Source organism: Aotus nancymaae, unplaced genomic scaffold (assembly GCF_030222135.1).
Source record: "Aotus nancymaae isolate 86718 unplaced genomic scaffold, 86718_ANA_hifiasm-v0.15.2.pri h1tg000030l, whole genome shotgun sequence".
NCBI lineage: Eukaryota > Metazoa > Chordata > Mammalia > Primates > Aotidae > Aotus > Aotus nancymaae.
In genome coordinates, this window is record NW_026988443.1 from 32,302,403 (window position 1) to 32,316,688 (window position 14,286).

Consider the following 14,286-nt stretch of genomic DNA (forward strand, 5'->3'; position numbering starts at 1 on the left):
TATTTGTTTCATCAAAGTATGAAAAAATGATTGTGATACTCAAAAATTTGGACAGAGGTCACAAGTTCACAAGTGTATGAGTTAGGAGAAACAATGTGTTTGTACCATGGATAGCTCCCAATAATGCTTTTTTTGCTGGGGAAGCAGGGAGAGGGAGTCTTGCTTTGTTGCCCAGGCTGGAGTGCAATGTGCAATCTGAGCTCACTGCAATCTCTGCCTTCTGGGTTCAAGCAGTTCTCCTGCCTCAGCTTCCTGAGTAGCTGGGACTACAGGCATGCACCACCATGCCCAGTGAATTTTTATATTTTTAGTAGAGACAGGATTTTACCATGTTGGCCAGGCTCATCTCCAACTCCTGACTTCAAGTGATCCACCTTCCTTGACCTCCCAAAGTGCTGGGATTACAGACCAGAGCCACACCACTTGGCCAGCTCCCAGTAATTCTATTCTCTCCTTGAGCCTCTGTCATGAGGTAGCTTCCACTAACTCTGTATTTTCCCATGCCCAGATTGGGGACCGTGTCATGGCATTTGTCAATTACAATGCCTGGGCAGAGGTGGTCTGCACACCAGTGGAGTTTGTCTACAAGATCCCAGATGACATGAGCTTCTCCGAGGCTGCCGCATTCCCCATGAACTTCGTCACGGCCTACGTGATGCTATTTGAAGTTGCCAACCTCCGGGAAGGGATGTCTGTGCTTGTGCACTCAGCTGGTGGTGGCGTGGTAAGTCAGCTGTTTTAACTTCTCTTCCTGAAGTTTATGATGGTGGAAGTGGAGTGACATGCTCCTCAGATCTTATGTGAGCTATGTCCTTTAGTAGGAATAATCTCTATGGTTCTGGTAGAGTTCATGTGGACAGCAGAGCCCCTATAGATGATTGCGTCCAGGATAGGATAAGCCTGAGAGATGGTTTCTCTGGAGTTTTGGAGGGTCGACAAAATGGCCTGTGAGGACACAGTGGCTCTCAGAGATGGTTCCTGTTGAGAAGCATTCTCAACAGTCTTGGTATCACGATGAAAAGTGGTGTCAATCATTGTAAGATGTCTCACAAGTCATCTACTCCTGCTATTATTTGAAATGACAAAAATGGTCATTTTGCCAGTGATTTAGTTTTTTCAATAAATTGCAGTGGACTTGATGGTTCCCGTATTAATGACATTCTTACTCATTTGTATTCTGCTACATTTTCTTGAGTGGGAGAAAGGTGGGCCGAGATTATACTAGCACACTGGAAATAATACATAAACCTAAGTACATTCATGAAAGTGGTTGCACTTGTCAATGTCATCTGTCAGGTGTGTCTCTGCCAAGAGGGGAAATGATGGAAATCAGAATTTCAGCTCTGGATTTCAGGGATGGCAGAAATTTATCCCATGATTTGTCTGTGTCTCAGTGCCAGCCATTCAGTGTATATTGCATGCCCACTACATGGCAAGCACCGTATGTCTGTCATTGGTCTACTGGGGTTTGGGTGGCATATTGGTGTTTCTGAGAGTGGAAGGTACTACCCACTAGTTCCAAAAATATTAAACACACAGCAAGCATCTTCTAGGATCTGTGGATATACAGATTAATACCCTATCTTATAGGGTTTGAGAGGTTCTCAGAGTCACTGATTCTGTGGTTTGATAAACTCAGAAATAAACTCTTATGATTAGATGTATCTCAGAGATATTTCACTGAAGGTTTTGCTAGCATAGCATTGATTTTTTTAAAAACTTGTCTTTCTGTGACTATCAAAACCCTACACAGTGTAGAGCACATTTCCGTTGTTTCTATGTAAGAAAACAAGTTCACATCCAAAACCATGAGGGCAAAGATAGGAAACTTTAAGAATGCCTCAAGAAGAATATCTTCAATCACTTTAGCAAATTTGCTGATGTCTTTTGACCATGAATAAAGACATAATAAAAGCTAAGCATCCCTTACAAAAGAAATGGCTTTCAATTCCAGTGAATCTGCTAACAATAAGCAAGCCATTTAGAATGCTGGCATTTATGATCTTAGTACGCTCAGCATACAAAGCACTAGAGACTTGTTTTCATATTATAAGCATAAGCCTCAGTCTTTACAACAGTGCTGGACTCAGTTCTGCTGAGAATTCATGTTTACGCATCGGCACCTATGAGATATCCTTTTATGTTTTTATTTATTTTTTGTTGTTCTTAGAGCAAAGAAGAATGTATCGGGGCATGTGTCTTACAAAACAGAATATAATCTTGGGAAATAAAAAAAAGTTTTTACCATGCTTTATTCTGGGCTTACAGATGCTACCGACAATACTAGCTAAAGTATAAAACAGGTGAAGGAACTGGGTAAAGTGGACAATGAGGGTTGGAAAATAAGTCAATGTTCATAGCACAGGCTATGCTGTCCTAAAGCTTTGCTGAAGATGAACAACAGTTTCGCCTCTTAGCTTTCTATTAGTGAGTGAAAATAGGGAAAAATGGTCATCCATGTGAACTAGTGTTCATTTGATTGAAATAAAGCAGTTACTAGGTGTAACCATAACTAACGCTGGTTTTGGGGACCAAAGGACTTTTTCTCTGCGGTTTCTCATAAGAAATATATGCAGAAATGCAATACACATCCTCAACAAAGCTGTTACAGCAAATGCAACTCTTTCCATGATGTTTTTTTCTTCTGGTGCTCTCCTAATGTAATCTAAGTGCATCAAAGTAAAGCAAAATTTAGTGAGAGCATATATTCTGGGGGCCAGAAGGATGTGGTCTGGTTTAATTTCCAGACAGAGTTGAAAAGCGCAGTTGGACCTATCTCTCAGGAGGGCTGGTCTCTTTGAATAATGTGTCTCTCAACCAAGATTTGATAGGTAGTGGTACAGCAGTTCAAGGTTACCATTAGAGAAGACAGTTTTGGCCAAGTGCAGAGCCACATATGTGAACACTCCACTGAGCTGGGATGGTTTGGACACTGTCTTACAAAAACCAAGGAGTCCTGCCGAGAGCTCACACCATCACACTCCCCTGCAGAGGAACGTCCAGTGAGTCCCTGGCACCTATATGTTACCTTACATGGCAAAATTTACAGGTATGACTAAAGTACGGACCTTGAGATAGGGAGATTATCCTGTATTATTCAGGATGATCCAATGTAGTCACAAGTGTTCTTAAAGGTGGGAGTGGGAAGCAGAAGAACCAGAGAGAGATTTAGAGAAATTACACTGCTGGCTGTGATGGAGGAAGAGGCTGTGAGCCAAGGAAGCAGGTGGCCTCTAGATGCTGGAAGAGGCAGGAAATGGATTCCCCTCTGCAGCTTCCAGAAGGACCACAACCCTGCTAAGACCTTGATTTTGGCCCAGTGAAATCCATTTTGCACTTCAGACCTCTAGAACTTTAGTGTAATAAATCTGTGTTTTGAGCCACTAAGTGTGTGTTCATTTGTTACACAGCAAAGGGAAACAGGTAACTGCTGCTTTCCCCGGGCTGCCTTTCTCCCTCCCTTTTCATTATGGTGAGCCTGCAGAGGCCTGAGGAACATAAAAGTAGCAAATTGCAGAGCTAGGATTCTTACCCCAATTTGGCTGATTCCAAAACCTCTTCTCTTTCCATTCAACAGCCTAAAATGCTGGGAGAGCCAGCCCAGATCATTCCGTCCTTCATTTAACAAATATTTGTTCACCCTCCACCCAGTACTCAGCATAGATGTTTTCAAGATCCAAAAGACTGGCTCAGGTACACATTTCCTAACTTGATGTCAATGAGATGATGACGAGGATTAAACCTAGTCATAGCTGGGATAAAATTTCCTAAATAGGGTTATATAAAGTGTGTAGCCCTCATGGCACCAAGACTTCTGTCTGAGTTTCATCAAAGGCTGGGATGGGAAATTTGCAGACAGCATGTGAGGAGTACCAAACTGAGCTATGGTTTTAAGGAAACTTGAATATAGCATGGAAAAATACTTCAGTCCAGAGCAGGATACACTGTTGGAATTGTCCGCTGCCTCCATGCTCTGTCATATCTCTGAGGACACTGTTTTCCTCTGACAATAGCATGACCAGATGGCCCCAAATGGTAATGCTGTTAGTAAGATCTTTAGAACCTGGTTGAAAATTGGCTCACAAGCCTTTAAAGGAAAAGTAACAAAATAAGTAACAGAATGAGGCTCATGTTGGGACCTCAAGAGTTTTGTTGCCAATCCCATTTAATGAGCCCTGTCCATGAAGCTGCTACGACTCTGAGCCTTGTGATCCAGGTGTGCTCAGTCTCTGGAGAGCGGCATTACTGTTCCTGTGAGGTTATTTGGGTTTGTGTCTGACATGCGATGCTTTGTAGTTTTCAGAGTTCTCTTACCTTTATTATCATATCATCTGAGCAGAGATTACTATAGGAAGTGATCAAGGATCATTCCCATTTACAGAAGCTGATGGTTAGAGAAGATGAAGTGGGCTGGGTGTGGTGGCTCACACCTGTAATCCCAGCACTTTGGGAGGCTGAGGTGGGATGATCATGAGGTCAGGATATCAAGACCATCCTGGCCATGGTGAAACACTGTCTCTGCTAAAATACAAAAAATTAGCCTGGTGTGGTGGTGCATGCCTGTAGTCCCAGCTACTCAGGAGGCTGAGGCAGGAGAATCGCTTGAATCAGGGAGATGGAGGTTACAGTGAGCCGAGATCGTGCCACTGCACTCCAGCCTGGCAAAAGAGCAAGAATCTGTCTCAAAAAAAAAAAAAAAGAGAGAGAAGATGAAGTGAACCTAAGTGGCGGCATGTGCCCTGGCTTCCTGACCCCATTTGATGCTATCACTGCTCCACCACCCCCAGCCAGCCCCTGGAGGGAGATCAGATGCACCTCTATTCGTGCCTTTTCAGAAACTGTCTCTGGTAAGAAAAGGCAAGATCAGCACTCTCCTCTCTGGCCACCATGACCTTCTCACTCTTCTCAGAACACTCTTATCTTATGATGCGCTCCTAACGTAATCTAATAGCATCAAAGTAAAGAAAAATTTGAACTTCTGAACCTCTGTGCCTTTTCACATGCTGTTTTTTTTCTTTCCAAAATGGTCTTCTCAACAAATTCAGATGTCCACTCCCGTGGCAAGCCATACTCTTGTCTGGGTAACCTTAGCCCCTTAATAAAAGCTACAGGAGAATCTTTACAGCCTTTCATTTGTTTATGGTTTGATATGGTTTGACTGTGTCTCCACCCAAATCTCATCTTGAATTATGGGTCCCAGAATTCCCACATGTTGTGGGAGGGATCCAGTGGGAGGTAATTGACTCAAGGGGCCTGGTCCTTCCCATGCTGTTCTTATGATACTGAATCAGTCTCTCAAGATCTGATGGTTTTATAAAGGGGAGTTTTTCTGCACAAGCTCTCTTCCCTGCGGTCATGTAAGACGTGACTTTGCTCTTCCTTTGCCTTCCACCATGATTGTGAGGCCTCCCCAGCCATGTGGAACTGGGAGTCCATAAAACTTCTTATTCTTTATCATTGTTGTTGTTGAGACGGAGTCTCGCTCTGTCTCTCAGGCCAGAGTGCTGTGGTGCAATCTCAGCTCACTGCAGCCTCCACCTCCTGGTTTCAAGTGATTCTCATGCCTCAACCTCCCGATTAGCTGGGATTATAGGTGCGTGCCACCACGCCCAGCTGGTTTTTGTATTTTTAGTAGAGACGGGGTTTCACCATGTTGGCCAGGCTGGTCTCAGACTCCTGACCTCAGGTGATCCGTCTGCTCAGCCTCCCAAAGTGCTGGGATTACAGGTGTGAGCCACCACACCCGGCAAAACCTCTTATTCTTGATAAGTTACCCAGTCTTGCGTATTTCTTTATTAATAGTGTGAGAACAGAATAATACATGGTTCATCCTCTCAGCAACATTTCATGGGCAGAGTTACCATTTACTGAAGGCTGGGTTGCTTGATAGGAAAAAGACAGGCACACCTGAATCCAGCCTTCAGCTCTGTCATTTAGTAGGTGGTGGGGTGGAGGGAAAAACTTTAGGCAAAGAGCTTAGTTTCTATAAAACAGAAATGGTAACATTTGCCTCACATAAGGATTAAGTGCGAAACAAAGGGCTTAGCAGAATACCTGACGTCTAGTCTATAAATGGTAAAGAGAGAGGGGATAAGGCAGAGGAGAGAGAGCAGAAGGGAGGGAGAGATTTCTTTATATTCATACTACTGGGCACATAACAGTGGCTGAATAACTGCTTACTGAACTACTCCCGGCCACATACTAGATGCAAAAAAGGTGCTGCTTCCATGTATGTGTTGTACTCCCTCAGATGATGAGACTGACATTTTACCTTTCTAATATTCTTCCCCCAAACCCATAACCCCAACTTGATCATGATTAAAACATAGTACAAGCCCAAATTGAGGGAAATTCTATAAAATACCTGAGCAGTACTCCTCAAACCTGCCACAGTAATGAAAACCATAGGAAGACTGAGAAACCATCACAGATGGGAGGCGACAGAGGAACTATGACAGATACACGCAACACGTGGTTTTCTGGACTGAAAAGGGCCGTTAATGGAAAAACATGGAATCAGAATAAAGTCTGCAGTTTAGTTAACCGTTTGATACCAGTGTTGTTTCCTTAGTTTTGATGTTTACCATAGCAATGTGAGGTGTTGCATTAAGGAAATATGGGCAAACGGTATCTTGGAAATCTCTGTATTGTCTTTTCAACTTCTCTGTAAAACTAAAGTCATTCCAAGATAAAGAGCTGGAGAAAAACACAGAGAGACAGACTATTTCAGCCAAAGGATTTCATGAAGGCAAATGAGTTTTCAAATTCTTTCACCTCTAGGCATATTCTCTGCCTCTGCCATGATGTGGTCCTAGCTTTCCCTTCCATAAGGACAGTTTGGAGACAACCTGAAGACAGCTGAATCTTCCTCTACTCTGGCCCCAACTGCAAATCACAGGAAGGGCTGGAAAAATCATCCCTGAATCTCTGCTAGGCTCAAATGATGTTTTCTCCACAGACATCCAGCTAAGACATTTGGGGAAAACACTAAGCAGGTTGAGAGAAGTTTCTCTGATCACAACAGCCTGGACTGGGCCATAGACCTTGGAAAGGAAAGCAGAGCTTAACTTTCAGACGGAGTTAAATGGTAACCACTCAATGATTAAATTGTATTCATTATGGATGAAGCATTTTCTAGTGTCATTCAAAAGATAAACCACAGAAGGGAGGGGTAGAAGATATAAAGGGGGCATTAGAGGCCTTTCCACACCATCTATGTGCCTGAGCACTCATGGTCCTCCCCAAACCAACACCACCTTAACATTAAACCACAAGAGCATGGGGTGAGTAAGGATCTTCAGTGTGTTAAGGATTTGGACATGGGGAATAGTCATACAATTTTAGCAGGAAAGACAAAACCAACTACAGCATCCCCACAGGAGTATATTTTGTTGAAAAGAAAACCGTCATTGACTCTAAAAGGCACCAACATCTACCCAGTTACTCAAGCCAGCAACCCAAGAATCATGGTTCGTTCTTCTTCAGCATGCTACAAGTTTCCAAATCCTGCGATTTCATTCATTTACTTATTCACTCATTCAACACATATGCAGTAAGGGCCTACTCTGTTCAAGACTTTGAATCAGGCACTAGGAATTCAATAGAGAATAAGACAGATTCTCTTCTTTCAGTGAGAAGCCCTATACATTGAAGGGCGTATAAATCAAATAGTCACGTGGATAACTTTGCCAAGTGCTACACAAGGGAGATACAAGGTGATGTGAGTATTCACAACAGAGACCTGAGCAGCACTAGGAGAGGTGAGGAGTGGAATCGGGGAAGGCTTCCCCAAGGAAGTGGCATTTAACTCCAATCTGTGGATGATAAGCAGATAAAGTGAACAAGGGCGGAGGTAGAGGGTCTTCATGCAAAGTGGAAGTGACAATGGGCATTCATGAGAGGTGAGGGAGGCTTTGTTAGAAGTAGAGGTGGGCTGGGCTGAGAAGTGAAATGGAGGTAGGCCTTCATATAAGGAATTCCAGACAGCAGGGTGTTTTTCTTTTCTTTTTCTTTTTCTTTTTTTTTTTTTTTTGAGACAGGGTCTCACTGTATTGCCTAGGCTGGAGTGCAGTGGCGCAATTTTGGCTCACTGCAACCTCCACCTCCCAGGTTCAGGCACCTATCACCACACCCAGCTAATTTTGTATTTTTAGTAGAGATGAAGTTTCTCTGTGTTGGCCAGGCTGGTCTCAAACTCTTGACCTCAAGTGATCCGCCCACCTTGGCCTCCCAAAGTGCTGGGATTACAGATGTGAGACACTGTGCCCAGCCAGTAGGGTGTCTCTTATATCACTTCTCTCTTCCATCCACTGCTGTTTTACTTCTGGCACCAGTATCCCTCACCAGGTGAATGCTGCAGCTGTTCAACAGGCCTCCTGCTCACGTTTCCTCTCCTTATTCTTTTCACTCCTTACTTGTAGCCAGAATGGTTCTCCACACACCCCAATCTGCTCTTGTCTCTTCCTGTTGCTAATCCACGGTGGTTCCCATTGTTCTGGGGACAAGTTCGTCCCCTTAGCGTCTGGACATGGCTCTCATTATCCAAGCACTTGCCTTCCTTTCTCTCTCTCTCTCTCTCTAGCCACTTTCCCTCTATTTCTCCTTACTTCAGTAATACTGAAGGACTTCCAGCCTCTATAATGTGTGTGGCCCTTCCCTTTTCTATAGAAGCTTTGTAATCTGCTTCTGTGGACAGCACTGCTGCTGGTAAGCAGCTGCCCAGCCAGAGACTGCATTTTTAAACCATCCTCCATGCCCCCTGCCCCAGCACCTAGCAGGGACCATGCATCTGAATTTGGGCCAATCACTTCCAGGCCTGCCCCGGCCTGTGAGATCCTCCATGATCTCTCTTTCTTTCTCTCCAGTTTTCTGGTAGGTGTTGAAGTCAAGCTGGGAAGCCCATGTTAAAGATTACAGAGCCTTGGCCGGACGCAGTGGCTTATGCCTGTAATCCCAGCACTTCAGGAGGCCAAGAAGGGTGGATCATGAGGTCAGGAGTTCAAGACCAACATGGTGAAACCCCTTCTCTACTAAAAATACAAAAATAAGACAGGCGTGGTGGCTCGCACCTGTAATCTCAGCTACTCAGGAGGCTGAGGCAGGAGAATCATTTGAACATGGGAGGTGGAAGTTGCTGTGAGCCAAGATCACGCCACTGCACTCCAGCCTGGGTGACACAGAGCGAGATTCCGTCTCAAGAAAAAAAAAAAAAAAGATTACAGAGCCTTCATCAGCCTGAGACCCTGAATAAGTTCACTCTCTTCTATCCCTCATCTCTATCCAGTCCCTGCATTTGAAGTTTATGTGAGCAAAGGAAAAAACAAGAAAATTCTGTTATCTTGAACCACTGAGATTCCAGGCATGACCTATCCCAGCCGCTAGGATTCCCTTGACTTCATATACCATGTATTACACTCTTCTGCCTCCCAGACTGCATTCTCCTCATCCGTCCGTTTTCCTAAGATTAATGGCCTGGGCTCTGGAGTCTGTCCATGTCCACAACTTACTGCCTTGGGCAAAATACTTCTCAGTTTCCTCATTCATGTAATGGGCATAATAACAATGCATTTATTCATCAGAGGGTCTCTGTGTATGTTAAATGAGCTGATGCTTGAGAGATACTAAACATAGGGCCAGGCATTAAAGTAAGTGTCAGCTATCATTATTATTGTTATTACTATTAAGTGTTGGTTTGAGGCCAGACACAGTGGCTCACGCCTATAATCCCAGCACTTTGGGAGGCCGAGGCGGGTAGATCATGAGGTCAAGAGATCGAGACCAGCCTGGTCAACAAGGTGAAACGCCGTCTCTACTAAAAATACAAAAATTAGCTGGGCATGGTGGCACGCGCCTGTAGTCCCAGCTACTCGGGAGGCTGAGGCAGGAGAATTGCTTGAACCCAGGAGGCGGAGGTTGCAGTGAGCTGAGATCGCGCCATTACACTCCAGCCTGGGTAATAAGAGCAAAACTCCATCTCAAAAAAAAAAAAAAAAAAGTGTTGTTTTGCTTTTCTTTTTTTTCTTTTATTTTATTTCTCCAAACCTATAAGCCTCTCCATTCAAAGCAACTGGTTCTTATTCTTTTTGTGTCTGGTCTCTACCACATAGTAAATGCAGTAAATACTTGCGAATCAAAAAGCTGTCACGAGTCATCTTTTTTTTCCCTATATTCTCGAAGAGTTATTTGCTGAGCTAAGCAGAGTCCTGTCAACTGAGTTAATCCCAGGGGGAGGAACAATCATTCCCAGCGATCTTGTGAATTTAAATCCATTAAGCAGTCTTTGGGGTTCTTTCTCATGCTATCCAACAGTCTGAATATTCTTCCTAGATTTTGTGGCTGCCTCTGATATGTAATATTCATTAAATGAGGTTCCCTTTCCCCTTTTCATTGCCCCTGTGGCTGTCCCAGCATCACTCCATCCATCATCCTGTGGTCCAGCTATGTTGAATCCATTTCCTTCAAGGCCACAGCTAGCAGGCACATGCATGGGATCTCATAGTTAGAAGGGAATGAAGACATACACTCAGTTTTGTCAATCAAGTACTATATACTAGGCTCTTCAAAAATGCTGCTCATGGCTGGGCATGGTGGCTCACACATGTAATCCCAACAGTTTGGGAGGCTGAGGCAGACATATCACCTGAGGTCAGGAGATCAAGACCATCCTAGCCAACATGGTGAAATCCCGTCTCTACTAAAAATACAAAAATTAGCTGGGCATGGCGGTACATGCCTGTAGTCCCAGCTACTCAGGAGACTAAGGCAGGAGAATTGCTTGAACCCAGGAGGCAGAGGTTGCAGTGAGCTGAGATCATGCCACTGCACTCCAGCCTGGTGACAGAGCAAGACTCCATCTCAAAAAGAAAAAAAAAAAGAAAATTCAAATGTTAGCTGCTATTATTCCTATTAATATCATTATTATCACTGTCTGATTAGATGATATTACTCAACGATACTGTGGCATTTACAGCCAAAAGTAAACAGATCAACTAACTGGTTGACGGTTGAAATCTAGAGCGAGGGGCAGAGAAAGCCGATCTCAGCTCCCTTGGTCTGTCTTCCCCGACAGCTGCTGCTCCCTGCTCATGAACTGCTGAAATGTTCTCAAGCCCTTTCCAATCATCGCTTTCCTTGGCCACACATGAAACAATTAGACTTGAAGGAAAATTTAGCTCTATAGTTCTGGCCCGTTGGATATATGCTGAGAACTCCAAACACAGGGACTACTCTTCGCTGGGTTTATATGACTCTGGGGACCCATCCACTTTCCCGGTGACATATCTGAAAGGCCACAGTTGCTTTTCAGATTATTATTGCCTTTATTAAGAAGAAAAATCAGTTCCGCTGGGAAAGGGATGTGTGTAGCAGGAAGCAGCCTCATTGCCTTTGAGGTGCGTGGTCTCTGTTCCCACCGACACCCACCAGACTGTCAGTCCTGTTCCCCATCCCCCAGGCTAGACACTGGTCACTCTGATTGTGTTCATCCTGCAGCTCACCTCATGGCAAATTCGGCAGTTTCCCTTTTCCATGCACTTACCCACTGCTCTCAATATGCGTGGGATTCTGACTCCATGACAGGAGAGGGAGATGAACTCTGAGCGCTCCCTGTCCCTCACGCAAGCTACGTACCTCTCCCCACTCCACCCCAGTAAACTTATTTATACTTCTTGTCTCCTTCCCTTTCCCTCTTCCTTTCCCTTACCACCTCTCTCTGTCCCTTTGTCTTTCTTTCTATTTCCATCTCTCTCTCCCCTTTTTTCGCTCTTTTCTGTCTCCCTTCCTCTTTTCTCTTTCCTTCTCTTCTTCCTTCCTTTCTTCTTCTTTTATTTCTTTCCTTCTTCCTTCTTTTCCTTCTCTCTCTCCTTCCTCCCTTCCTCCCCTTTATTCTCTTTCTCTTCCCCTACCCCCATCTTTTTCTTTCAGCATCTGTCAAATACAGCCCTGAGGAAACTGTGTTGGTCCCTGGGTATTCCAGAGTGAGCAAACTCAGTTCTCATTCCATCCTCCTGAAGCCTGCAGTGCTGTGGATATGATATAGACTTACAAACAGGCATATTAGTCATCGATGGCAGTGGTGATTGGTACTAGAGGGAGGAGTAAAAGTTGCCGCAGAACACGGGGATGTAAGCACCTGGTCTAGAGGACCCAAGATGACCGTGCTCAGGGACTAAATGGAGGACTGGTGTCTGAAGGAGGAGGAGGGAATGGGAGGCAAAGGAATGAAGGGGGAAAGGATAGAGTGTTATAAGAATGGGCAACAACGTGAGACCTGGGCATTTGACAAACAGACCAGAATATGACAAGTGAGAAGGAGAACACAGAAAGAAACGACAGTGAGTGATTGGCTGGTCCACAGCCTTGGGGTGGGGTCGGCAATCTACGTTGTCATGGACCCTTCAGGAGACTCTGATGCATGCTCAAGTTTGAGAACCACTGACGCAGAGCACTTAGAACAGAACCTGATGCTCGGCAGTTCAATAAGCGTTAAATATCACCCTCATTGTATGGAGGTGCTTTAGAACATGTAAAGCACATTAAATATTGATATTAAAAATGTATTGTGATGCATGCCAATCCCTGAATTAGTATATGTTCATTTATGTCTATGATGCCATAGAGTTAAGAGTCTCGGCGGGTGAGGGGCTAGGGGAGGGATAGCATTAGGAGAAATACCTCATGTAGATGACGGGGTGATGGATGCAGTGAACCACCATGGTACGTGTACAACTATAACAAACCTGCATATTCTGCACATGTACCCCAGAAGTTAAAGTATAATAATAATTTTAAAAGGGTCTTTCGGGTGAGACTGACCTATATTTCCATCTTAGCTTCTGCCCCTTGCTGGGTCATCTTAATCAAGCTGCTTCATCTCTCTAAGACTCAGTTTCCTCATGTGTAAAATTGTCAAAACATTTACCATGCTGAGGTTGCTGTGAAGTTTAATGAGATAATCTATGGAATCATTAGCACGGCTCCTGCTCCAAGAGAGCCTGCCATGAATGTGCCTGTGTTATGCCAATATCGTGCCCTACGTCAGAGATAATAGGTAAAGAATCATTATCTTATACACGTTTAAGTGTTTGCTCATAAAAGCAGATGGGCAGTCCAGCATATTAGGTGGGGAGGCAGGTAGGGAAGTACTCGTTAAAGGGCACACTTGAATGGTAATTTCAAAATCTTTCAAAACCAAACCTATGATGTCTTCCCCTTTTAAACATCTCTGCATGCTGGCACAGCTGGTGGAAGGGCTGACCTCTCGCTGTAGCATAAAGCCAGTAGTTAGAGTATCAGGAGCATTCCATGGTGTAAGACAACAAGAGAAACAACCCATAAGGAGTATCTAGATGCTGTTCATCTTTGATTTCTTTTTATTTTGTGTTCATAAAATCTGTCTGGCATTCAGATCTGTGTTCCTCAACCTAGGAACATTCATTTGGTTTTGCATGTCAGGAGAAATTACTACAGACCAGTTGTATTTGTAAAATACACAGCAACTTAGTAATGAATATGTTTACTCCCATGTTAGGAGAACGCAGTGGTTAGGGCTCTGGATTTGGCAGATATGGGTTTGATTCCTGGCCCTGCTATTTGATGATTGTGAGAGCTGGGGCACATTCCTTCACTTCTCGGAGTCTCAGCTTCCTCATTTGTAAAAACTCATTTAATCCATAGGGTCTAGAATGTCATGCATACTTAGCTATTTTTAACTGCAGTATTGGAAATCATTAGACAATCCAGCATGGATTTCAGAAAGCAAATATTCAAATTACATAAGCATGCTTGTTGTATATTTTTTTTCAGTCCTATTCATCTTAAGGGTTACGGTAACTTTAGCTTCAAACGTTAAGAAAGCTACATGGATTTAAAAGTTAGCTTATTAAATCAAATAGCCTTGTATGAACCAACAACATGTCATTTTTTATTTGTTTGAGGCAGAGTCTTGCTGTGCTGCCCAGGCTGGAGTGCAGTTAGTGCAATCACGGCTCACTGCAGCCGCAACTTTCTGGGCTCAAGCAGTAGTCCCAACTCAGCCTCCCAAGTAGCTGAGACTACAGGCTCATGCCACCATGGCTGGCTAATTTAAAAAAAAAATTTTGTAGAGATGGGATGTTACTATTTGGTTCAGGCTGGTCTTGAACTCCTGGGTTCATGCAATCTTCCTGTCTTGGCCTCCCAAAGTGCTAGGATTACAGGCATGAGCCACCACACCTGGCCAATTACACATTTTTTTATGAGTATTCATAAATTCACATGTACAACTCTCATTGGGCAGGAATGCCCATG

The 14,286-nt window shown here is 44.0% G+C and overlaps 1 protein-coding gene across 1 annotated transcript in view; it reads left to right on the plus strand.

Moving 5' to 3' along the window:
* VAT1L (vesicle amine transport 1 like) overlaps positions 1 to 14,286 on the plus strand; it is a 171,420-nt gene that overhangs the window by 32,124 nt on the left and 125,010 nt on the right. The window contains exon 3 of the mRNA XM_012437497.3: positions 509 to 724. Within this exon, the coding sequence (XP_012292920.1) occupies positions 509 to 724 (216 nt within the window). The remainder of the gene's footprint in view (positions 1 to 508; positions 725 to 14,286) is intronic.